This window comes from Ranitomeya imitator, chromosome 3 (genome assembly GCF_032444005.1).
Source record: "Ranitomeya imitator isolate aRanImi1 chromosome 3, aRanImi1.pri, whole genome shotgun sequence".
NCBI lineage: Eukaryota > Metazoa > Chordata > Amphibia > Anura > Dendrobatidae > Ranitomeya > Ranitomeya imitator.
In genome coordinates, this window is record NC_091284.1 from 253,872,133 (window position 1) to 253,899,439 (window position 27,307).

Consider the following 27,307-nt stretch of genomic DNA (forward strand, 5'->3'; position numbering starts at 1 on the left):
GGCTCTTGATCAGGCGATAAATCAAAAGCAAATAGCGTGAAGCCAGCCATAAATTCTTCACGATCTATCGCCATGGCACAATCAGCCTTTTGCTTGCCCGATATATGAGCAAGCGCCATATATTCTCTGATGGCTAAATCAGCATTAAAATTAGGATTATAAGGCCTCGCGGGTATCTGCTGACCATCCAGATATAATGCCGCGTGATTGACGTGGTAGTGGTGAAAGTCCAACGGGTTTTTTGTATAAGAACCGCTGAAGCCCTCATTATCTACAAACCCCAATATAACAGTTTTTGGTATCTGTCCTAGGAAGAGGTTCTCGTGGTTCGTGATCCGTGTCCCTGCGGCGATGCTGTACACTTTCAGGCATGTTCGGTCAACAGCGTACTTGGCTGTTGCTGCTAGGAGGGCCTGGCTGTGGCCGATTCGGACAGCCGGTGATACCTGCACTCTTTTCACATAGAGAGCCGCCTGCGAGATTTGTACCTTCAGCGGCTCGGCTTCTGCGGACATGAGGCAGAAAGTATCCTTATTTCTTGACAGTTTAACCTTAAGGTCAAGGCCGTTCAATATTAACTTTGGCTGGTTAAATATATCCCCAAATATGGGTCCCAAAAGGTCGATGGGTTTTGAGCGAGAGGCGGCACTGGCTCTTTTGATAAATCCCGCATTTGCGCCATCCAGGCGCCTGTCATTATGATGCCCCGCAGTGTCTTTATAGAACAAACCGGCTGTAAATTGCGATGCCAGCGTCTGTGAACTGTAATTTAAAAGGGTCTCTATGTAGGCTCTATAGCTGTAGAGATTGTCCGATTGTGAGATAAGTCGGTCTCCCAGAGTAATATCGACCTGGTTAAAAAGAGTGGCTAGAGGGTAGTTTATGAGCGCCACACGCGCACCATCGGCGATGTCCGTATTATCCTGCTTCACGATGCGACAGCTTATGTACAGTAGCGTGTTGTTCAGATCATAATAATAATCACCACTACCAGATATGTAAAACTCCAACGGTCCATTGTCTGACAGAGCAGCAACCGGCTGTACTTCTACAAATAGAGATTTCTCGATACTTGTTTGAGTCGGTGGTACGGCAAAAATATCCAGTTCAGATTTTGCGCACTCTACAGAAGCGTCATGCAGGAAAGCCATGGTAACTGATTAGAAGATGTCGTCCGCAGAGCGTCTTACTCGTTTCTGACGGGGGCGTCTCTTGGATGTAGTTTTATTCATGAGCATCGGCGGTAAAGGAGGGCAAACGCGACGCTTTCTTTTTTGGGCTTTTTTAGCGACATAGATTATCCCAGAGCCGTCTTGATGGGTTGGCGTATTTATCCTTTTCATAAGGGCAGTCGATGCGGATGTCACGGCATCTGCAGCGATGTTCCGGGCAGCAGTCCGAACGTGTGGTTTTACTAATTCTAAGCCTTTTCTGAAAAGCGGCACGGCGCGACGAAATAAACCTTTAAATAGTCCTGCCAGTCCAGAGCCATACATGTACTCGCTCCCGCGGAATCCCTCTAGACCGTGCCCCGACTGTGCCGTATAGTAGCGGGCATAAACAGCAGGATCTCCATACACCCTTTGAGACAGCATTTTATCGTGTCAATGCTGGCGAGGTCTAAAATGTAATCGCACTATACACTTGCCGTATCTGAATTTAACCGGCGTTCCCTGGTCCGACATGACTGTAATGTTTATGGAGTCAAAGTGTTGCTTGCACAGCGGTATGTAATCGGGCCGTGAGTAGCGCACCGTGACAATATCATTATCATCGCCGCTAACTTCTACGGTTCGTAGCAGTTGAACGTAACTGTCACCTACAAGTTGATGCTGAATTATATCAGTGTATACAAAAAGCGAATAAAAACCAGCCTTTGAATCGGGGTAAAAGCGGCGATTCCACGGCATTAAAGCAACGGGGGAGTCATCGACGGTCTGCAGGCCGAAAATAAATTTTAACTTAGTACCCAGAGTAAACTGTATAGGGGATGGGTCGGTCAGGATCACCTCGCGGCGTAGCTCATCATACCGTATTCTGTAGGCAGGCGTAGATAAATACAGCGCTTCTATTCGGGCATTGACCGCGCCAACTAGCTTAGGAATGGACGAGTAAAATCCTGATTTTATGTGATACTGTACTAAAGGTTCGCCGTGTTTAGCCGCGTAGAAGCTCCCTTCAAAAGCATCAAACGTGTTCCACGTATGGGGGTACTGTATTTCCGTTAACGCCACCTCATAATCTGCCGAAAGATGAACGGCCCGCGCTAACTTGGTATTGTACTCCGATATTGTGTTTTCAGGGTAGATTTTAATTGACGAATTACTGGGTAATGTCACGAAAAATGAGCCCGCTTCCATGGTTATATATCTGTCAACTCTGAGGCCGGGATCCAACTATTGAATTTTTCGGGGTAGCCCAGCCATTTGACAAAGCAATGACTCACACCCCTGACACGTTTTTTTCTCAAAATCTTTTCTACTCTGTAGACACGATCCTCATCCATAGGTATTTTTTGCAGCTCTTCCTTATAAAATGACCCCTCTACAGGCTCTCCGGCTAAATCACTGATTTTATAAAGGGGTTTATGAAATTTATTGGAGACGCCGGTGATTAAAAAAATCTCATCGCTGTACGTCTTCTCATAGCCCTTACAGAAGGTCGATTTATAGCGCGATATTCTCACATGAGAGCCGACCGTTAAAGACGGTTTAATCGGTTTATTAGTAATAGTAGAACTGTAAATATTGCGCCAGATTTGCATCACGTTTCTCTCTGACACAGACGCGGGACTACAGCGGATCGTTGAGTGGTACGTATGGTTGTAGCTATGCAGCAAATCCGGTAAAATATCAATATACCTAAAGGTATTATGATGCGTAAGATAGCGCCACATACGGGTTTTTAATGTGCGATTAAAACGCTCGACCATAGCGGCTTTTACATCATTGTTTGTAAAAAAGTGATGAATATTGTACGTATTACATAGCTGTTTGAGTGATGAATTTATAAATTCTTTGCCGCGATCCGTCTGCAGTTTCTTCGGTATGCGCTTATCATTTTGAAATATTAATTCGAACGATCTAGCGACACTAGCGCCTGTCTTGTTTGTCAAGGCTACGCACCATGCGTATCTCGATAGAACATCAATCACCGTCAGGATGTATTTGACATTATCATTTTCCCTTGAATAGTCAATTAAACTTACGAGATCCGCCTGCCACTGCGCATCAATGGCCGAGACGTAAATTTTATTTGTCAAAAAGCGTTTTCTAGCAGGCTTGTGTAGCGTGTAGGTGTCTTGCTTATTTAACCAGGCAATAACATCAGATTTCTTTATACCGCGTGCTCTTGCAGATCTAAATAATTTGTCAATACCCGAGAATGAGCCGGGTGCGCGGCATGTAAAATATTGTTTTTCTAATATGGCATCATACGATTTAGACGTCATGATTGATTAAAATGATTGTGGTTCGTTAATCAACAGCCTGCTTCTTTCAGAAATTCAGCTGTATAAAAATTCCTGTTTTAATCCGGATATATCATGCCTGAGTTAATGCATGCATTAATTGCATGTATGGTTGTGTTCTGGGTGTTAACAGCAGGCGTGTGGTGGGGGCGTAACTGGGTGTGTTTCTGGGTGTTAACAGGTGAGCTGGTTTCTGACACTCAGGATAAATACAGGTGGCAGGCCCACTAAAGTACATCAGACAACCACCAGAAGTCCGACCAGACTAAAAAAAGCAAGCTATTCTAAATGTAAGTATATAAGACAGTTGTGTTATTATTCGCAAATGCTTAATTATATTTAACTATGCATCTCTAAAACCATAATTAAGGGTGTTATTTGTCTAATAAGTTAGTTTTATACTGGAGGATAGCTGCATATTTAGTATCGTTGTATAATATAGTTTTACTGCATAAAACATATTCTGTGGTACATAATTAATATAGAAAGACTTATCCGCGGGCAACTATTATAACATAATTTATGTAATACAGTAGTTAATAACTGTCAATACGCCCTAACTAGCGCCTGCAGCGTTTACTTACTACATGTGTGTTGTTTAACATAGACATATTTATAGTCATATTTATACAGTAGCGGTATATTTAGTGGGGCTGTGTAATATAGTTTTACCGCATAAATCATATTTGTGGCGCATAATTAATATAGAAAGACTTAGCCGTATTACCCATGATTTGCTTAGTATAAGAATATTTATACACGGGGAGCAGTTTATTTGTTGGGGTATATAATTGCGTTTGACGAGTAGTGGTGTGTGGATAATATAGATTGCGCATAAAATTTACACAGATAATTTATTTTAGATGGAATCCCAACATTTTTCAGCTTTTTCCAGTCAAGTTGCGGATTCGGTAATAGGTATGTTTCAAGATTTATATACATGTATCTGTTAGTGTCCCATTCTAACTAAGGGCTGTTTTTATATATTATCTTTATATTGTTTATTCTTTCTTGTTTAAGATGAATTAATCAGGACCATCCCCGATAATCTAGATGAATTTACCAGGAACACCCCCGATGCTGTAGATGAATTTATCAGCAACTATAGCGATGATTTTTTAAACGGCTTCAGCGTGCCTACTCTGGAGTGTGATACACCTGGAGCTGAGTATAGTAACACTAATGCAGGTGTCGCTGCTGTGTGGGATTTGACTCAAGGCATCATAGGTGCGTTGTGTGACTGCTGTGTATGTATGTGTGTGTGTGTGTGTATATAGCTTTTAAGTATTTAGACGTGTAAATATATATATTAATTCTTTACAGATGTCGACATGTTTCCAGAACCAACCACCACGGAACACAATCAGCCGCCTGTTGAGGAACTGATGTACCAGACCCCCACGCCGAGAAACAGCCCTGATTCTAGAGCACCTAAAAAACAGCTCGGACCGGCGGGCAAAAAAGGGAGAGGTGAGAATCGTATGAAAAGTTTTTTTTTGCACAACCGCTCTGCGAAAATCCACCACGCCTCTACTAAGGCCTGTATCTTTATTTATAGCTTGTAAACTGAAGCCTAGAAGAATTTTCACAAAAGAGAATATACCGGAGCTAATGGAGAGCATCGCAGAAGCTGCAGAAGACGCCACGGCAATCATTCACCACACATCGCTATCCCGTAAGTGTATATTTTGGTATACAGGCACAGTCTCTGTACAGTCAATGATGCACGTGCTTCATCATTGAGATCCATGGCCCCCACATATCTGACACATGTATAATCTATCATGCAGCTAAGCGCAGCGGCCTGCGTCGGTCTCACACATATCTGGCACACGTATAATCTTTCCTGCAGCTATGCGCAGTGGCCTGCGACGGTCTCGCACATATCTGACACATGTATAATCTTTCCTACAGCTAAGCGCAAAGTCATGAGAAAAACACCTCCAGCACCTCTACAGCCGCTACAGATCACCGAGAATGGCGCAGCACAAGCGTGGCCGGCGATACAGACGGCTAATGGTTCTGTTAGAGCATATCCGCTATCACCGATCTGCGTGGTGCAGGACGCAGGAAACCCTGTACCGTCGGACCATCGTGAAATACCCCATTCAAGTACCGGTCAGCCATCGACAATCCGTGTGAATGACCCCGCGCCACTATATCCAGAAGTGCTCGAGGCACCCCGAAAACATAAGCGGAAAACAAAACATGTTACAGAGTCACCAACCGCATCCTGCGCCGTGGGTGCAACAGCCACGATGAGTCGTGAAGAGTATGAACGCGAGATTGATCAGCTCGCTGATGGTAAGCAACCATCCATAGAACCGCTCATTATACGTATGTCCCACACTATGCAACCGTCAGCGCCATGTGTAACGGGCCCTGCTAATGCCTCTGGGGCCGGACCCTCAGGACCCTCTAATTTGGGTGACATATCTCATGTCTGTGTATCTAACTCTGTTAATGTTAAGAAACGGTCAAAGAGGTCGCGGCCGGATGATGTTAAGGGGTGTAAAGAGCTTAAGGTGTGTAAAAAGCCACGGATTCATGCGCCAGCTATAGATCTGCAGCATGAATCCCGCAGCTGGGACCCCGTTGAAATGCTTGTATTTCAGGAACACATCGGCCGCTACTTACGCTACAAACGCTGGGTCCCCAAAATAATGTTTTTTTGTGATACTTTTGAAAAATTATTATTAACACAAAACCCAACACAGGCTAATAAGTCCGAACTATACGCACTTCGGAGCCTGCTGCTGGATGGCGAGATAACAACTACAGCGACCCCATTATGACTAGATATGGTCGGCTACGGCATGCATAAACCGCCTAAACTAACACTACCCAGGTATAATAGGGCTAGAGTTATAAAGAGGACTCTAAAATTGTTGGTCAGCGCTAGACGGGCGCTATGCTCTAGGAGGCGCCGTGGTGCCATGTGTCCTGCAATGCCTCTACAGTCACCACAGATGTCGTCACAAGAGTCAGAACAGCACTCACATAGTCCAGGCAGCTCTGCAGATGCCGCACAGGCATCTACACAAAATTCACAAGCCGCAGACGCTGCTGGTAATGTGCGGCTCCCCGATCATACAGTATTTTTGCAACACATCCATCATCATGAAAGAACCCTCCGCAATTTCAACGGTCATATACATACAGATCATTTTAGATTTGTAAATTTAGAGCGTGCACGATCATTTGAAGAGGGCTTGAATATTGTTCATGAAGGCATTCAGGCATTACTGGATAGAATCATCAGGGACATTGAACCTGGCGACTTTGTACAGTTAAGGTTTGATGCCGGTGATACTTTAGACCCTATTTTCACTACAAAACAAACCCGTGAAGATTTTAATTCCGAATCTTTTTTAAATGCTGTTGCCCGCGCACTTCAAAGTAACAGTGAATGCATATCATCCAATTCGCTAAAGCTAGTCGTCACCATCATTAAAAACCGACGCGGTGGTGTAAAAAGGCGCTTGAAATCTATAGCGAGCAGTCAGATCATTAAACAAAAGAGACAATGGCTGTATGATTTTAACAATTACAAGTCAAATCTGTGTTTGGCTGCTAGTGTGTGCGCCCTGATGGACGACACGAATGTCACTGATGGTGTTTTACTGAGCCGCTCTAAAAACATACACGCAGCACTGGGCATCCCTGATGACCAATTAGTGAGTTTTAGCGACATCCCTGCATTTGAAAAATATTTGGGGGTCACCATTAAAGTACTGTACTATAGTCAGGGCGATTGGCGTTACTTTGAGAGCGGTAATACAGCTAATGGCAAAACAGTATTCATATTGTTCCATGATAATCACTACTACGGTATCAAAAATATGAAGGGTTTTATCGGTGCTAATTACTTTTGTGAGCTCTGCAATTCAGTGTTTCACCACAAAAACAACCACTCCTGTCAGTATTTTTGTAAAGCCTGTCAGAGAGAGAATTGCGTAGAAAGCGGGCCCGACCAACAGCCCAGATGTCCTGTTTGCAGAGTTTATTGCCGCTCGAGCGAGTGCTTAGATTATCACAAACAATTGGGAATAGGCGACCCAGCATTCTGCAGACTTAAAACATTTTGTGATAAATGCAACCTTTTTGTCCCCAGAAATAGCGAAACAGAGCATAAATGTAATGGTTTGCGCTGTCCTGTATGTCGCAGACATATAAATAAATTTGATGCTCATCTTTGTTACATGCGGAAGTATGTAGCACAGGATGAGTCAGATTGCTATATCTTTTATGATTTTGAGTGTATGCAGGAGACAGGCACGCACATCCCGAATTACATTTATGCTACAACGCTGTATGGCCACCCCTCCTGGGAGTTTGAGGGTGATACCTGTACACATGACTTTGTACAGTTCTTTACAAGCGGTAAATTTTCAGATCATACATTTATTGCCCACAATGGTGGAAGATATGATGCATACTTTATTGTTAAGGAACTGATTTCTGAAAAACTACAAGTACAGTTGATAACCCAAGGTGGCCGCCTCTTGTGTGTGTCGCTACCCGATTTGTCTATAAGGTTCATAGACTCTCTAAATTTTATCCCCATGAAACTCAGTAAATTACCACAGGCCATGGGCTTTTCAGGAGGCAAAGGACATTTTCCACACTTTTTCAATACCAGAGAAAACCAAAATTATGTAGGTCCCATACCTGATGTAAAATATTATGGGGTGGAGTACATGTCACCTGGCGAGAAGGTAGAGTTCCTGGAGTGGTATGAGACACAGGTAAATACAACTTTTGACTTCAAGGCCGCGCTAAAATCTTATTGCAAACAAGATGTTGAAATTTTGAGACACGCCTGCGAGATCTATAGAGAGCGTATTATGCAGATGACTCAGAAAAATGTTAAAAAATACTGTAAGCGTCAAAAGCAAAAGATTGTAGTGCGCAGATGTGTTGATCCTTTTCAGCTCATCACCCTGGCCTCGGTGTGTATGACAATGTACAGGTTTAAATTTCTTCCAAAAAAGACAATCGCCATTTTACCTGGTGATAATTATCACAAGGCAAAAAAGCGCTACTCGACACCCGCTATACAGTGGCTCATGTATGTAGCCCACTCTGAGAACATCGACATACAGCACGCTTTGAGAGGCGGTGAAAAACAGGTCGGGAAGTATTTTCTAGATGGCTATGCCTATGTTAGCGGCCAGCACATAGCCTTTGAATTTCAGGGGTGTTTTTACCACGGTTGCCCCGTGTGCTATAATGAAAATGACGCAAATAAGGTCACAAGCACGTCCTACGGACAGTTATATTACACCTTTTTAGCTAAAAAGCGTTACTTACAGTGTTGCGGGTACACAGTAAGACTGATGTGGGAACATGAGTGGAATGAAATGGTTGAAAATGATTCTAACCTTCAAACATTTCTTCGTCAGATGGAATTCCCCGCTCCTTTAGACCCCCGTGATGCGCTTTATGGCGGGCGAACTAACGCCATTAAGCTCTATCACCATCTGGAAGAAGGGGAGACTTTACACTACTACGATTTCACCAGTCTGTACCCCTTTGTAAACAAAACTAAAACATACCCTGTAGGCCATCCAGACATCATCTACGACAATTTTGGATTCATTAAAAAATACTTTGGCATTGCTAGAGTCAAGGTCTACCCGCCGAGAGATTTATTTTTTCCAGTTCTACCGGTAAAACTCAACAAAAAATTAATGTTTCCCCTTTGCTACACATGCGCTGCAAATTCCCAGGCAGATATTTGTGCCCACAGTGATGAAGAACGGGCGCTGACAGGCACCTGGTGCACTATAGAGCTCGAGATGGCGATAGAAAAAGGGTATCGGATCGCTCACATCTATGAAATATGGCATTTTCCTAAAACCACTGATGATCTGTTTGCGCCTTACATTAAATTACATCTTAGGGATAAGCAGGAAGCCTCTGGTTATCCTAGCTGGTGCACTGATGACGCCAAGAAACGGCAGTACATTGACTCTTTTCTTGAAAAAGAAGGTGTCCAATTACGGCCTGAAAATATAGCTGTCAATCCTGCTAAGCGCCAGATCTCCAAGCTTTTCTTAAATTCTTTATGGGGAAAGTTTGCTCAGAGATCTAATCTATCATGTACCAGCATTGTTAGGGATCCAGATGAGCTTTTTAAGTATTTGTTCCTGCCTTACTATGACATTTCGATGTTACATTTCCTTGATGATGACACCGCAACCATTAACTGGAAATATGCAAAAGGCCACCACACACTCAACAAAAACACAAACATTTTTATAGCGTGTTTTACAACAGCGTATGCTCGGTTAGAGCTCTATTCGCTGCTGGACCGGCTGCAGGAGAGGTGCCTTTATCACGACACAGACTCAGTTATTTTTGTACAGAGAGATGGTGAGTGGCAACCGCCTTTAGGCGATTACCTGGGGGAGCTGACCAGTGAAATACCCGATGGTACACACATCACAGAATTTGTATCCGCGGGCCCCAAAACTTACGGCTACAAACTCAACACCGGTAAAACTGTCTTAAAAGTTAAGGGGATAACACTAAATGTTGGTAACTCTCAATCTATTAATTTCAACAGTCTGAAAGATCTAGTTCTGGACTACCCGCGCAATTCTGCCGCAGAAACTCAGAAACGTATTGTCGTACAGCAGGCGTCCATTGTGAGAAATAAAAAGTACTGGGATATTGAAACAAGGCCATTACGCAAAACACAAAAGTGCGTTTATACAAAGCGGCGACTATTAGACGATTTCACAACATTACCTTTTGGGTATTAGTCGAGTATTGTGATGGATACGCGTCTGCAACACCCGTTCTCGTGCATTCTAGCAGGCCCGTCTAATTCTGGAAAGAGCTATTTTGTAAAACAGCTGCTATATAATATTGAAGCTAATTTTTCTCAGAAACCTGATAATATTGTATGGTTTTATTCGTGTTGGCAAAAACTATATGATGAAATCTCTCTCTCTTTTCCCCACGCCAGATTTGTGGAGGGTCTGCCGAATACATTCGTAGATGACGAATTATTCCCACCGGAGAAGGTGAATTTGGCGATTGTTGATGATCTCATGGAGAGTGCTAGTGAGAATTGTGAGATAGAAAAAGCCTTTACCAAGTATGTGCACCACAGAAATCTCAGCATTTTCTACCTGGTGCAAAACATATTTTGTCAGGGCAAGAAAAGCCGTACGATAAATTTAAACACAAAGTACATGGTGCTTTTTAACAACCCCCGAGATAAATTACAAATTTTAACTCTAGCTCGTCAGATGTATCCCGGAAAAACACGTTTTTTCCTAGAAGCTTTTGAGGATGCCACGCGGGAGCCTTACGGGTATTTGCTTGTAGATTTGAGAGCTAATACTCCTGAGGATCTGCGTTTAAGGACTGGGTTGTTTCCACCCGCGCTGCCCGCTGTCTATGTTCAGAAGAAAAAAACTTCTAAAAAGTGAATTTTACCAGGTATCAGACATTCTACGCTGTGGTCGTTGTGATGTAAAGATGTCTGAGAGGCTCCGGCGTAACTGGGCTCTCTTAAAAACCCTAGTGAAAGCAACCCCCGCTGTCAGAAAGTCTATTTTGCGCGATGCAAGCAATGATTTAATTACAGCCATAGGCGAGATTGCTTTAAATATCTTAAAAGGCAGGATTCCGCTGAAAGAGCGCCAAAAAGGTATATTAAAGAAGTGGCGTAAAGCTATAAGAACCCTGAGCGACAGGTCTCAGCCCATAAAGAAAAAGAAGCGCCTACTAAAACAGGCCGGCGGGTTTATCGGTCCTCTTTTAGCTTTTGCAATCCCAATAATAACAAGCCTGATCGCCGGAAGATAATGGAGCATACAACGAAAATGTATCTAGTCCCCAAACAGGAGCTAGACAAACTAAGACCCGGTACTACAGATAACATACGCGACAGTGTTATTCGGCGCCTTGATGGTGAGATTAGCGACATTTTACAGCGTCGTGACATTCCCGATGATGTGAAAATTAAAATGTATAGCGCTGTGCTACAACGCTACTTGGTACATACGAGGCACAGCTCAAAAGAAGTAACGGCTTTAAATCTCGTTAGCCCTCCTGATCCTGGTCAGCAGCAATTGCCAAATACCGACTCTGATAAAAATCATGAGATCGCTGAAATTGTCGGACATATAAACCAAAGATATAAAAAGAATGCTGAATTTTTACTAAACAGGCTGCTGCAGAATAAAAATGTCACAGCATGGAATAATAATGCTGAATTTATTTTCAAAGGATCCGTAATACCAGGGTCTAACTTACTGGATTTGGTACGTAGTACAACGCAGAGTCATGCTCTGAACAGTAGAAATTTACCACCGGGTTGGGATTCATTTATGCAGGCTATGGCCGAACTAAATATGCCGTCTACAGTTGTGGGTAACCCCGCTACTAGGAAGCTTTTAGATGAATTAAAAATTACCAACAGTGAGACACGCTCTGTATCTACACCGCTGAAGTTAGCGGCGGTTCCCCGTACAATTCAATCTTTACATTCCCCGTCATTAGGTACCACACGTGGAACTCTGCTACCTAAAAAAAGGTCTCTACCGATGCTGCAAACCATGTGGCTCACGATGTAAAGAATGTACTGGATAAATGCTGTACACGCCTTGTAACGCTATATTAATTATTTTGTAAGAAGTGTAATTGTTCATTGTACTATTTTAATGTTTTTACTTTTTATATTCTGTATGAATTTTTATAGTAATGAAATGTCTTTGAGATGCTGTTTTATTGTGAGAAATAAATCTTTTAAATTTTTTTTTACAATATCGTGTCTTTGGTTTTTATTCGTATAAAACACGCCGCTTCTTACTTGTGTTGTAACATTGGGTCATATTATAACTTGTGTTGTGACATTGGTGCATATCTCTTCTGTGTATATAAGGCAGCCACAAGGATAAAACCTGCTACAATGTGAATAAACACAACTTGCAATGGCCTCAGTAGGTAACAAATAACTTTGCAGATGCCATCTTCAGGACACAAAAAAGAGAAAGCAAATATCAATTCAGGCACAATACAGGTACAAATGTGTTATAAACAAAGTTCTGCTTCACAAAGATCACCAAACAGCATGAGTTTGTACAAAAATATCTGACCCTCAGATAACACAGCTGTTTTCTGAGAAAGCTAATACAAAAAACAAATAACCGCAGATGCCATCTTCAGGACACAATAACTTTTCTGTTTGTGAGAATAAACATTTATGGGGTACGCAAATACAACAACAATTGCTTGACCTAGGTGCTATAAATTGACCTAGGTGTTATGAACCTCTGAACCGCAGTTAACCTAATTTAGATAATGTTCACCATTTAGTTAGTGTTCACCATTTACAAAAACAAATAGACAGCTTTAAGTTCTCCACTATATGAATACACTGCAAATACCCACAGCAGATTCTCTGTTTGGGAAAATAAACATTTAGTTAATGTTCACCATAGTGTTCAGTAGAGACACATATAAACAGCTTTAAGTTCTCCACTATATGAATACACTGTGAATAAAACAAAAGCTTACAGAATCAAACTCGGGGATACGTATAAAATCTATTATAAAACAAATGAAAAAGGTGTTATAAACCACGTGTAAAATAAATACACGACTAGGCTATAATTATAAACATGTGTTATTCCACAAAATACGGGAATAATATCAAAACTACAACAAATTAAACTATATTAAACTATATCAAAAGGGGAAATCAAACAAGGCGGGACAGCTGGATACCAGCCGTCAAACAAGGGGAGGGGAGGGGTTACACACTTTGATACACTTTGATAGGGGGCGGGGCACCTGTCAGATTGAGTTTGACGAAACATCTGAATTATACACTACTTGTCCATCGTATCAGTGCACAGTTTAAAAGCCTGTATCTCCCATGGTGTGGGGTTAGTGCCTATGACATGGGCAGCTTACACATCTTGAAAAGCGCTGACAATGTTGAGCATTATACAGAGGTTTTAGAAAAGTATCAATCCAGACATTTATTTCAGAGAAGGCCTTGCATATTTCAGCCAGACAATGCATCCATCACAACATGGCCACCTGCAGTTCAGACCCTTCACCAATAGAAAACATTTGAGGCATTATGAAACAAATAATGGAGCAAAGACGACCCAGAACTGTTAAGCAGCGAGAATCCAACATCAGAAAAGAATTGGACAACATTCCTCTCCTAAAATTCCAACAATTGGTCTCCTCACTTCCCAGACTGTAGTAAAAAAGAAGAGGAGATGCTACACAATGGTAGAAATTGCCCCACCTAACTTTTGTTGAAATGTGTTGCTGCCATCAAATTCTAGTTTTCATTTTTTCAAATGATATGGAAAAAAAAAAAATTCTTTCAACTTCTGATGTGTGTTCGATGTACTGAATAAAATATCAAATCACTGCACTCGTGTCTTTACATTTTCTACAGCGTCTCAATTTTTTATTATTATTAGCAGGGCTGTGGAGTCGGAGCCCATTTTGGTGGAGTCGGAGTCTTGGAAATTGAGGAGTCGGAGGTTTGGCTTACCGACTCCACAGCCCTGATTATTAGTGTTGTACCTCCAGAGGCCAGGCGCTGGACGATGGCCATGAACACAATAGGGCAGTTTTATCAACACTGGCCTAGCACACAACCATGCTATACCAGTGTTGTTGAAATGCACGGCATCATAATTGCTAGTTCAGACACTGTAGTGTTTCTGGCATACAAAACGCAAGCAATTGTGATGAATCCGAAGGGCAGACGTGGCCATGACCAGTCTCGCCCCTTTAGACAGAGCTTGAAAATTGTCGAAAAACCACTAAATGCTACATTTTTGAGCAACTCCATGTTGCTTCAAAAATGTACAACTTTTCAAAGCTTTTACGTTAGCATTGAAAAGAAAAAAAAAAAAGCTTTGATGAATCTGCCCCAACGTGTCTCTATAATAGTGATATGTAGAAAATGTAACATACATGTGCCAAACTGATGAATGACACGTGGTACATGTAGGTACACTCCGTATGGTGTTTCATCTCAGACTCACACAGCAAGCAGGAGCTACATTGCTCTTCCAGACCAGATCATATCCCATCAGCAATATATAAAGTGGACCAACATTTCTCCAAAATTTAGCCAAGTGGACAAGGTTCTCCGATGAGAGCCTCAATTCTTTTATTTCAATGGATGTGCCCTGTTGAGAAAGGTTCACACTTACTGTTGAGGTCATGCTCGGATACATATTTATGTAGTAAAATGCTAGTATATTTTGAAATATGCAATCTTGCACATTTTACCGAAATTTCCACCCATAGAAAGTCTCCACGTAACAGGCGTGTTCAGTGGCACAAAAAAAAAAAAAAATCTGGTCATAGGAATTCATCCTAAAGGCAATGGGCATATATTTTCACATTAAAATGCAATTAAGAGAGAAATCAAAAATTGGAATGACAGAATCACCATTTTTAGTGTGTATGGAGCGAAGCTGTGCCCACTAGACTGCATCTGACCGGGAGAACGTATATCTCATACACTGCCTCCGTTCCGGGCTCAAACAGGCGAATCCTCCCAGCGCACAGTGCGTGTGCTGGGGGGATTCAAAAGTCTGCCGTCACACAGTGTGTGCTGGGGGGGGGAGGGATTCCAAATTCTGCCGTCACACAGAATGATGGCAGACTTGTCACTTTAGACCGGACAACCCCCTTTAAGGCTTGGGTCACACTAGCGTATAGCATCGATGCGATATTCTAAGAACTCGTGGCTCCTGCTCTGTTGCAAGTTTGAGCTGGGTGGCAAGCTACTGTGCTCCGATCCTCTCGCATGACAGGATCAGAGCACAGATGTGGAAGAGAAGGAGAAAGTAATTTCTCCATTGCCAGCGTACACGAGAATCACCCTGCACTTGGGTGACATCTGAGCGCCATGCGATGTTTCGCAAGCACGCATAGACTTGTATGAAGTCTATCTACTATTTAATTGTCGAAGGGTCATTTCCATCTGTCTTTCTGTCTGTCACGGATATTCATTGGTCGCGGCCTCTGTCTGTCATGGAAATCCAAGTCGATGATTGGTCGCGGCAAAACAGCCACGACCAATCAGCGACGGGCACAGTCCGGAAGAAAATGGCCGCTCCTTCCTCCCCGCAGTCAGTGACCGGCGCCCGCATACTCCCCTCCAGTCACCGCTCACACAGGGTTAATGCCGGCGGTAACGGACCGTGTTATGCTGCGGGTAACGCACTCTGTAACCGCTGCTATTAACCCCGTGTGTCCAAACCTTTTACTATTGATGCTGCCTATGCGGCATCAATAGTAAAAAAAGATCTAATGTTAAAAATAATTAAAAAAAAAACCTGCTACACTCACCCTCCGTTGTCCGACGATCCGCTCGTGCCAGCCGCCATCTTCCGTTCCCGGAGATGCATTGCGAAATTACCCAGAACACTTAGCGGTCTCGCGAGACCGCTAAGTCATCTGGATAATTTCGCAATGCATCCTGGGAACGGAAGATGGTGGCCGCCGCGCGCGTATCGCCGGAGCTCCGCTGGATCCCAGGGGTGAGTAAATAACTTTTTTTATTTTAAATATATATATATATTTTTTTTTTAACAGGGATATGGTGCCCACACTGCTGTATACTACGTGGGCTGTGTTAGATACCGCGTGGCTCTGTGCTGTATACTACGCGGGCTGTGCAATATACTACATGGACATGCATATTCTAGAATACCCGATGCGTTAGAATCGGGCCACCATCTAGTGGGTGAATGTAAATTCTCATGAAGAAACATTTGCAGATGTGCACTGGCTCATAGAATAACACTGGGTGGAGTAAAAACAGATTTTTTCAATCGGATTGCAATTGTCTGTTTTATTAGTTCGTGTGAACAAACCCTAGGTGGCCCATTGTGCTCGCTGACTGATTCCAGTGCTCAAGTAGAACAACAATTTCATGCGATTTACTGGAGACCCGCTGCAGATGTTACAAAAAAATGGAGCTGGCAGTGAGTAGTGGGCAACCCCTTTAATGACGCTGAAGGCTTACTAATGGTTTTATACCACAGAAGAGCTCTGTACCACAAACTTTTTTTTTTTAAAGCCAAGTTAAATGTAGGCTATGAAAGAAAAGTGTGAGAACACCCAGTGCATCAAAGCTTGTTTATGGGGCTGTACAGCAGCAGACTGATCAGTGCCAAAGATGACTCTTACCAGTAGAAGGCCTATCATGTGGAACATGAGAACTTGGCCATGGAAGAGGATAACCTGACCAGATTATTTTTTGTTTTAATATCATGTGGACTGTTGGGTAAGCTAGGCAAGAGATGACTCCATGTGTTCATAGCAAACTGGCAGAAAAGGTAAAGCATTGGCAATTTTCTGCTGGGAGACCCTGGGCCCTGACACACTGCACCGGTTCACCTAAACTATAGTGGGGACATCGGGAGCTTTTTCACAACTTATATTGCAATGTCGCCATAGGCGAGTATTTACCTGGTGGCAGGGCACAACTTTGGCCTCCACATTGGAAAAGTCTTACTGGAATGGCTTGAGGAAAATGAGAGGGTTTGAAAAACAATGGACTTTGTCTCTAAATTTCTCACATGTCAATTTGATCAGAGATCTGTAGGATATCCCATCAATTGTGGTCACAGCTCGCATGATCTCAAAGAACCTGCTGTAACTGTGTTAGGAGTTCATATAGAGCCTTTTCCAAACATACCCTGTATGGCAATAGTCTTAGTTACTCACCGACTAACTGTGTTTTTCGGAGTCCATGACAGCACCACAGAGAGAGGGGATCCGCCCTTCAGGAACAGGAAACCTACAGATACATAAGGGAGGCACCTTTCCCACGTAACAGTTGGTTTACAGAGCACAAGAGGACCACCAAGGTTAACAGCATAATTTATATTCAACGATACTACTGCTAACTATTCACCAAAAGTGGACTATATAAAAAAAGGGAAGAGGTGTACACCTAGAACTTAAGACGGGAGGGTATGTAAGGGTGCTGTCATGGACTCCAACACCGTTAACTGGTAAGTAACTAAGACTTTATCGGTCGTCCATGACAGCACACCACAGAGAGAATTACAGAGAGTAAACTGTTTAGGGAGGGACTACGGCTTGCAGCACCCTTATACCAAAAGAGAGGTCCGAGGAAGCACCCAGGTTTAATCTATAATGGTTATAGAATGTGTTTTGAGAAGACCAAGTAGCAGCCTTACATATTTGGTCGATTGACACCTCTAACCTCTCCGACTACGAGACAGCCATAGCTCTAGTGGAATGCGCTCTTAGACCTTCAGGCGCCGGCTTGCCCTTTGAGATGTATGCCAGCGAAATAGCCTCCCTGATCCACCTAGCTAGCGTAGATTTTGATGCTCTATGAATTTTCCTACTACCCTGATAGGATACGAATAGGGCGTTATCTATCTTCCAAGGATTAGTCACTGCTAGATACATCTTCTTACGTCTAAAGTGTGTAGTGTAGATTCCTTTTTTGTCATTAGTAGGATTAGGGAGGAAAGATGGAAGAGCTATCTCCTGTGTTCTATGGAATCTGGACACTACTTTAGGAAGATATGCTGGATCAGGGGAAAGTACCACTCTATTATCCCTAAGTTGCACGTAAGGGGGAAGCCTGGATAACGCCTGGATGTCACCTACCCTACGAGCTGACATTAGGGTCACCAGGAAGGCTACTTTAAGAGACAGGTTTTTAATAGAGGCTAAAGAAATTGGCTCGAATGGGGCTTCAGTGATGGCCGAGAGGACTAAGTTTAAGTCCCACAGCATGACACTATTCTTCACCATTGGCCTAGACCGTTTTGTCGCCTCGATGAACCTACTGATCCAGTAATTTTCAGAAATGTTGCACCCAAAGAGGGCCCCTAAAGCAGACACCTGTACTTTAAGAGTATTTGGGGATAACCCCCATATCCAACCCCTTTTGCAAGAACTCCAAAATCTGGTCTATTGGCTACTACCCCCGAGTTTTGAAGAAATCTCTTCCAGATCCTGACAAATTTTTGTGATGATAATTTTTCTGCTCTTCAGCAGAGTGTTAATCAGGCCCGGAGAGAAACCCCTATCTCTTAAAAGCGACCGCTCAAAATCCATGCTGTCAGACGAAGGCCAACCGCCCGAGGATGGTAGACTGGGCCCTGGGATAGGAGATCTGGGATGTCTGGCAAGACCCATGGGTCGGATACTGACATGGTCCTGAGGCATGAAAACCACGTCCTTCTGGGCGAGAAGGGGGCAATTACTATAACTGTGGCCTTGTCCTTCCTGATTTTCCTCACCACCAGAGGAAGTAGAGACAGGGGAGGAAATGCGTAAGCTAGCCTGAAGTTCCAGTCTGTGAGGAGGGCGTCTACTGACAGAGGATTTTCTCTGGGGTTCAGAGAGCAGAATTGTCTCACTTTCCTGTTTTCCTTTGTGGCGAAAAGATCTACATCCGGTTGACCCCACCTTTCCACAATGAGGTTGAAGATGGAGTTGTTTAGTGACCATTCTCCCTGCCTCAAGGTGTTGCGACTTAAGTAATCCGCCGTAGTATTTTCAACTCCTCTTATATGAAGAGCTGTCAATGAGAGAAAGTGTTGCTCTGCTAGCTGAAACAGACGATCTGCCAAATTCATCAGGGATTTGGAACGGGTTCTGCCTTGATGATTGATATATGCCACGGTGACCCGATTGTCGGAGAATATCCGCACGTGGTATCCCTGTAGATAGACAAGGAGTCTTAACTGCCTGCTCCACCGCCTTTAACTCCTCCTTCAGGTTAGAGAACATTTCCATCTGAAACTCGTCCCAAAGTCCCTGCATTATAATTTCCCCCATGTGAGCCCCCCAACCAGAAGGGCTAGCGTCTGAGGTGATTATACGGGTTACGTTATATTCCCAGGGGACCCCCGTGGATAGGTTATTTCGGTCTAGCCAATATTCGAGGGATACAATAGTGTTTTGGGACAAGGTCAGCTGGCTCTCTAGGTGACCCCCCCAAAAAAAATTTTTTTGTTGTAATAATACCTCGCCCTGAAGTATCCTTGTATGACACTGGGCCCATCGGACCGCTGGAATGCAGAATGAGAGAGAGCCTAACAGAGACATCGCTTTCCTAAGGGTCATGGTGGGGTTTTTGGAGGCGTTTAGCACTTGAAGGTGTAGGCGATTTATTTTTTTTGTGCGGTAAACGGGATTATTGATCCTGGGAATCCAAGGTCAGGCCTGAGAATCGCTGCACTTTCATAGGCTGTAACCAGGACCTTTTGACATTTTTGTAATGGTTCTAAACAATGATCTGCTGTTTTACCTACGATAAGGAGATCGTCAAGGTAGTGAATTACCAGAATGTCAGACTCATGTAGGTGAGCCATGACCTTAGTAAATATCCAGGGGGCGACCGATATACCAAAAGGGAGGGCCCTATAGTGGTAATGTCTGACCACCCCATCTAACCGGACCGCTACCCTGAGGAATCGTTGGTGGCCTGCATAAATGGGGATATGGTAATAGGCGTCCTTTAAATCCAACACCACCATAAAGCAGTTTTTTAACAGCAATTTTATTGCAGTATTAACAGTCTCCATTTTAAACGACTGTATGGTCAGAGGACCCGAGCGGGGTAACTCTGAAGAAATTATAAGGGATAGAGGAGAACTCTAGCCGTAGACCCGTTAATATTATTCCCAAAATCCAATTACTACTGGAAATTTTGGACCAGGCTGGGTAGAAGGCAGATAGTCTACCTCCCAACGGGGGAACTAGTCATTGGGGTGGCTTTTTGATCTCACGGGATGGTTCCTGACGTCCCCCACCTCCAAACATGAATCCAGTACCTTTTTTCTTTTTATCGTCCCATCTGCCTTGGTCCCTAGCCGGCCTTCTGCAAAAGAACCTTTTCTCTGTGAAAGGTCGCCTATAAGAAGTGGTCGGTAGACTAGGAAATTTCTTTTTCTCGTCTCCGGCATTCTCCAGCAGTTCATCTAGAACCGGACCGAACAGGTATTCTCCTTCGTAAGGAATAGCGCAAAGACGGGATCTTGCCTGAAGGTCGCTGGGCCAACACTTCAGCCATAGGGCTCTGTGAGCCGCATTTGATAACCCTGCAAGCCCTAGCTGCCATCCTTGCAGAATCTGCGGACGCGTCAGTGAGAAAAGCAGCGGCATTCTGGATTGTCGGCAAGGATTTTACTATGGATTCCCTAGAGGCTCCATCTTCTAGCTTAGACTCTAGCTAGCTGGTCCAGCCAGACCATCATCAATCTGGCTGCGCATGTTGCAGCTACTGCAGGTCTTAGAGCACCGGCTGACATCTCCCAAGTCCCCTTAAGAAACTAATCTGCCTTCTTATCAAGTGGATCTTTCAAAGAAGCCATGTCATCAAAGGGAACAGAGGATTTTTTAGAAGCCTTAGCCACCGCTGCGTCTAATTTTGGTGCCTTATCCCACGTATTCACCAAGGGGTCGTCAAAGGGATATCTCCGTTTAAAGGCCGGTGGTAGGGAGCCCTTTTTTCTGGCTTTTTCCACTCTCTTTTGATAAGGTTCTGAACTTTGTCATTAAGTGGAAATGATTTACGCATTCTTGGGTCTAGACCGCCAAACATTAGGTCTTGCGCTGAAAGTTCTCTTTTTTCGTCAGCCACCCCCATGGTGGATCTGACTGATTTAATCAGCCTGTCCATCTGGTCTAGCGAGAAGCAAAATCGATTAGAATCCTCTTCTGAAGAGGATGCGGAGGCTTCTAAACCACATTCTTTCTTAGGAGCCGTAGACTAATCTGAAACACTAGGTTCCCTTCTTCTACTGGAAGGCTCCCCTTGGGACAAGGATTTAAGGAAATCTTTTACTTCTCTCCTGATGATTTCTCTAAGGTTTGAAGTAAAGTCGGGAGACTCTTCCGCCACCTATTGGAGCAGAAAGAACCCTATGTAATTTAACTAGTACTACCGCTATAAAATGTATATATAGATAGATATAGATAGATAGATATTTCCTTTTCTCCCTACCGTCTGTCGCATACACGACTGACATAGTCTTTTAGGGTAGAAATACTCACCTCCGTCGCTGGCACCCGGAGACGGACATCCTCCGGACTCCGCTCCAACTACTCGGCTCACTGCCGTGGAGCCCTACCCGGACCCACCGTGGCGCTTCAGGAACAGGAAACCAACTGATGCAGGGGAGAGGTGCCGCCCTTATGTATCTGTAGGTTTCCTGTTCTTGAAGGGCGGATCCCCTCCCGCTCTGTGGTATGGTCATGGACGACTGATAAAATAGCACAGTTTGACCAAGAAAACAAAGATTTTAATCTCTCAACCTGAAATGCAAAAAGAATGGAATGGTCTCCTAGGCATACCTTGAGTAAGGAAAGTATTGTGAGATCTTGCATCTAAAACACTTTTCTTTGATTTACATGTCAGACACCAGGGCAAGTGCAGCAGAAAAAGCCGCCCATGCATCGGTTCCACATTCTTTCTGCACATGCACTGGTTCAGATTGAGCAGTACTTAAATTAAAGGGGTTGTCCACTACTTCGGACTATCCTCTCTCAAAAACTATATTCCATAATAATAATACTATTTTTTATTTATATAGCGCCAACATATTCCGCAGCACTTTACATTATAGGATAAAATAAAAAAGTGACATACTCACCTCCAGCACCAGCTGCTGCTTCTGAGGGTTTGCTGATTAAAGCAGGAATCTCATGTCTGTATGTGAGACATCATAGTTCAGAGACAACTGAAAATTAGACAGAGCAAACACATAATACAAATTATATAATGGCTAGAATGGTATTACTCCTAATGTACACACGCCAGATTCATCTTAAAGTCACTTGGAACAGGCTTAAATGTCCAAGAAGCGGTCAAGTGATCGGAATGGATTCTCCAGTATATCCTAGATTCCTTATCAGATATAAGAGGAATTTGGAGGCCAACACCTTAAATTTGATGCCATATTCCTAAACCATTCCTCAACAATTTGTAGTGTAGCAAAGTGCACTGTCTTTCTCAGATGCCATTGCCATCTGAACAAGTCAAGTGTCAATGTAACACCTACATGAATGCCAGATTCCCAGATAATCATACTGCCTCTACCCAGGTAAACAAAGCACTGGCTTTCTGTAGATACTAGAAGTCAACATGGGCCCCATGACAGGTGTGTGGGTAGGCAGCAAGCTATGATGCAGTTTGTTCACACACTTTGACATCACTGCCAGCTTTAGTTCTCCGGCATGGATCATTTCTGCATCGAGAGGGGAATGGGTGCGATAACTGACAACACAACTGCCAAGATGTGAGCACAATTCACAAGTATCGTGCACACGGCGCATCTGAACCCATCTGTTGGGACAAGAGGCAAGAAAGAAATTGATGTTCTATTACATGTGTCGGCTGAAGTTCCTCTGCAGTGCATCCAAGGGGAACCTTTATTTTTGAGGGTCATCACATACTGAGACCTTGACAGCTGACATTGTCACAAGATAACCTAAGTGGAGGACTACATGGCAGCAGGTTTACTAGTCCTCTAGTGATAATTTCCTGCTGATAAGAGTGACTTTTATCAAAACAACAGCAAGCAGCCCAGTAAGTGAAACATCATTGGAATCAGGGGCTCTGTCTATATATTATGCCGATCTAAGTGTCAACTAACTGGTGATGGATTCCTTTTTGAACAGTGAAAGCCTACAGATTCAAGTATTTCCAGTTCTCATAATGAAAAACCCTTCACGTGGCAGTATTCTTGGCGAAATATAGTACATGTAGAAAGACAGATGAGCACACAGTTCATGGCTATTGAGACTTACTAAGCATGAGAGGACAATAGTCATTTAAACACGCCATCATAAACCATTTACTTAAAAAACCATCCCTCGACCAGAACTACACTGCTATCTACCCTTCATCTCTAAACTCCTAGAACACTTTGTCCACTCCCGACTAATATGCTATCTCTGAGATCACCCTCTTCTTGCCCTTATACAATCTGGTTTCCACTCTTCACACTGTAAATGAAACTGCCCTCAGTATAGTCTCTGATGGTCTATTAACTGCTAACTCCAATGGTCACTGCTCCCTGCTGATTCTCCTGGATCTCTTTGCTGCATTTGACACTGTAGATCACCAGCTCCTCCTCACTATGCTCTGCTCCATCAGGCTCAAGGACACTGTTCTCTCCTGGGTTCTCCTCCTACCTCTCTGATCGCTCCTTCACTGTATCTTTATGGCCTCCTCCTCCTCCTCTCATCTTCCCCTTACTATCAGGGCTGAGTCCTGGGCCCCTCCTCTTCTCTCTATACACAGCCCCATTGGACAGACAATCAGATTTGGGTTAAAGTATCATCTGTATGCTGATGACACCCAATTATACACTTCTTCCCCTGACATCACCCCCCCACCCTAACACAAAATAAAAGGGATAGATTGTCAGCTTTCTCCAACATCCAGTCTTCCCTCTATCTGAAACTCTCCAAAACTGAACTACTTGTGTTTCCTCCCTCTACTAACCTAACTCTACATGCCATTGAAATTACCTTGGAGGGTACAACCATAACTCCCAAGCAGCATGCCTGCTGTCTTGGGGTTATATTTGACACAGAACTTTCCTTGATTCCCGATATCCAATTGCTCACCTTTGAAACTGCTAAAACGCTTACTGTTGCTCTTATCCATGCTCATCTGGACTATTGCAACTCTCTATTGATCGGTCTCCCTATAACCGGACTCTCTACTCTCCTATCCTGTCCTGAATGTGGCAGCCAGGGTCATAGTTATGTCCTGCTGCTTCACCAATGCCTCCACCTTGAGCCAGTCATTATACTGGTTGCCCATTCGCTACAGAATATAATACAAACTCATATCTCTCACCCACAAAGCCTTCCACCATTTTGGACCACCCGGTATCTCCTCCCTCATCTCTGTCTATAGTCTCACACTTGCCCTCCATTCTGCAACTGACCTAAGACTAACATCCTCCATAATACGAACTTCTCACCTCCTTCTCCAAAACGTCTCCCGTGCTGCGCCAGTTCTCTGGAACACACTACCCCAAAAGAATCCGACTGATACCTAGCCCCCATGTTTTTAAGCATGCTTTAAAAACATATCTCTTTAAACAACCTATCACCTCAACTCGCTAACCTCTTATTCAGAATCTGCTCCCTATTACTCATCTGTCTCCACACCCTCCATGAACATAACTGCACTTAAACATGCTGGCTGATGACCGGATCATGCAGCTTTATGTGAAGACCCCTATTATAATTGCTGGGCCTGATCGCACAAGCACTTTTCCCCTATTGTACCCCCTTATTTCCTTATAGATTGTAAGCTTGTGAGCAGGGCCCTCACTCCTAATGTAACTGTCCTAGCTTGTATTGAATTTATTGCCTGTATGTGTCACTGGTTAATTGTAAAGTGCTGTGGAATATGTTGGTGCCATAATTATTATATCATTATAGTTCTCAGCTTGTGCCAAGCTGGTAAACTATAAACTTATGAAACCTACAGCAAGGAAAGAAGCTGGAATCAGGGATGCCTTACTTGATGTGGTCCTCAATCCAGGCAGTATAAACATGCCAATCAAGCTCCTTTAAGATGAGGTTCATTAAAGGACTCCCAAAAATAACATTTATATTCACCAAAAGTGTAGTATAAGTGCAATAAAATGCTTACCAATGGCCGTCTTCCCCAGTTTCCTGCACTGCTCCGGTCCATGTGACTTCTACCCCAGCTTGGCAGGTTCACACTGGGGTCTACCTGAGTCGGAAGTGGCTTTTATACAGAGAGACTATGAAGTGCGAGAATGACACTCCGTAGGTACATACTGTGAGAAAGGGACTGAAGCGACATTGGGAAGACAGCGATTGGAAGCAATGTTATTGCACTTACCCAAGCATGTCTAAATGTGTATGTAATGTAAATTATATCAAAGAGGTCTCCGAGGACACGTGCCGTACTCTGCGATTGCAGCCATGATGCCAGTAGTAGGCCACGTGACAGCTGGAGGCACATCAGAAAAGACTGGCAGGAGCGCGGGATAGGAAAGGCGAGCACTGATGGCGGGTATCAAGTTTTAATGACTGTCCTAAGGCCCAATTTGGACGAGGTGCTGGGAGGAAGGGGGTTAAAACCTGTTGTCACTGCTGCAGTGAACACTGACGCACGTTCACACTAATGTGAATATTGGCCCAGAATCAGACTCAAAACCTCCATGTGAACATGCCCTCATAACGGCTCAAGTCTACGTTAAAGGAGTTGTCGAGACGGTTTTGTCCAGGCGCACGCGGTCTGCGGCCCTAGTCACAGTGCATGGCGGGAGGTCTCCCCTACGTATGCTGCACCGTCGTCACAGGTAACCAGTGGCCAAAAAGTGTTCTCTGGCCTCCGTCTGACTGGGCCGTGGCTGTAACGACACTTTCCTATACAGGGCCCACTGTGGGTTACGTTCCGTCACAGTGGGCCCCGCCGCAGCGACATTCCGCAGCTTTTCCGGCCCATAGAGAATGAATGGAATGGTGGGGATAAAAGTTGAGGGCGGCCCCCCATGGTCAGGAAGTTGCCACCTATCCTGTGGCAGGGATAACCTGCCTCCACTGGAGGAGCCCTCTATCGTGCCCCATAGGCCAGGTACCAGGCAGGGACGCCCTCAGGCAGCCCAGCATGGCAGTGACTGCATGAATAGCAACTCCACAAACAATGGCTGCTCCGAGGAAGCATGTGTGAGTGGCCAGGAGACAATGGGCCGCTGCCCGCCGCCACAGCACTGCCATTGTGCGCAGCAGCCGAGCCCGGAGCGGCCATGTGCAGACAATAGCTCGCCATTATTTACATGCGCATGTATACATACAAGAACTGGTGAGTGCCTCCCCCGGTACCACCTCCTCCGGTCTCCCAGTGTGCTCCTCCCATCTGTCCCTTCATTACCCAGCACCCCGCCCCTTTTGAACCGGTACCTGCTTTCCCGGTGTCCGCTCCTCCTCCTCCTCGGTGTCTCCGCCTCATGTCTTCTCCGCTCACGCTCTTTATTCCGCCATTCGCGGCACGCTCGACCTGTTACCCACCGCCGCCGCGCAAGGCCACGCCCCCCGGCTCTATATACCATTATCCCACTGGCTCCCGCCCGCCGGCGCTCGTTCCTCCGCGCGCTGTGATTGGCTCAGGCAGTAGCCACACACAAAGCGCTGCCTCTTTCCTCCACCACGCTCAGAGCACGCAGGCCAGGCCGTACTCGGGGTATTATAGTGTGGCTCTACGTAACCTACGTACCGTGTGCGCGCAGAGATTGGCCGCACAGCGCAGCAGCGTCTGTGAATCCAAGCGGCCGTGGAAAGTGTGGTTGAGCAGCAAGAGGGTAAATAAGGTTGCGGAAACAAAGAAGTCTTAAAGGTGCAGGGCCCCAGAGTGGATTAATTCGGGGGTCGGGCTGCACAGGTGTGGGGCTACTCCAGCTGGAGCCTGAGCACAGGGCCCAGTGCTGCTCCGGGAGGGAAATGCTGAGGAGTCTGGAGGAGGGCGCCAGTGGGGCAGAGCGGCGCCACATTACGTGCTCGTTAAAGGGGTTTTACAGACACAAAAGAAAGCAAAATACCGGTGTGACTTCCCCCTGAGGACACCGCTTTTGTTTTAGCTTCCCCTCAGCTATCTTTGCTGCCTGTCATTGTTTACATCATGCACTTCCGGTCGCCTCTGCTCCTATCCAGCATTTCCCAAGAGGCAGTGCTGTATCTGTGCCACAGCACACACTGCCAACCTCAGTGCCCACTCACGTCACCTACAAAAGCACCATCCAGAGACTCCTACAGTCTCAAGGTGGATAAATCACTGCGTCCGGT

At 44.5% G+C, this 27,307-nt stretch overlaps 2 protein-coding genes across 2 annotated transcripts in view; one reads left to right on the plus strand and one right to left on the minus strand.

The window, feature by feature from the left end:
• The window catches only part of USP49 (ubiquitin specific peptidase 49), a 135,698-nt gene extending 109,130 nt beyond the window's left edge, over nt 1–26,568 (minus strand). Inside the window, exon 1 of the mRNA XM_069756389.1 lies at nt 26,429–26,568. The gene's annotated coding sequence lies outside the window, so the exon portion shown is untranslated. The remainder of the gene's footprint in view (nt 1–26,428) is intronic.
• LOC138671468 (uncharacterized) lies at nt 4,245–6,649 on the plus strand. Its single transcript, XM_069759647.1, has 6 exons — nt 4,245–4,387; nt 4,490–4,696; nt 4,793–4,939; nt 5,028–5,144; nt 5,384–5,806; nt 6,642–6,649. The coding sequence occupies exons 1-6, from the start codon at nt 4,333–4,335 to the stop codon at nt 6,647–6,649; spliced, it is 957 nt and encodes a 318-aa protein (XP_069615748.1). The 5' UTR covers nt 4,245–4,332.
• Nucleotides 26,569–27,307: the final 739 nt, after the last annotated feature.

Coding starts and splice junctions, on each gene's coding strand:
- LOC138671468 (XM_069759647.1), top strand. CDS start 4,333: ATGGAATCCCAACATTTTTCAGCTTTTTCCAGTCAAGTTGCGGATTCG. Junction 4,697..4,792: donor TTTGACTCAAGGCATCATAG/GTGCGTTGTGTG, acceptor AATTCTTTACAG/ATGTCGACATGTTTCCAGAA. Junction 5,145..5,383: donor TCACCACACATCGCTATCCC/GTAAGTGTATAT, acceptor TCTTTCCTACAG/CTAAGCGCAAAGTCATGAGA.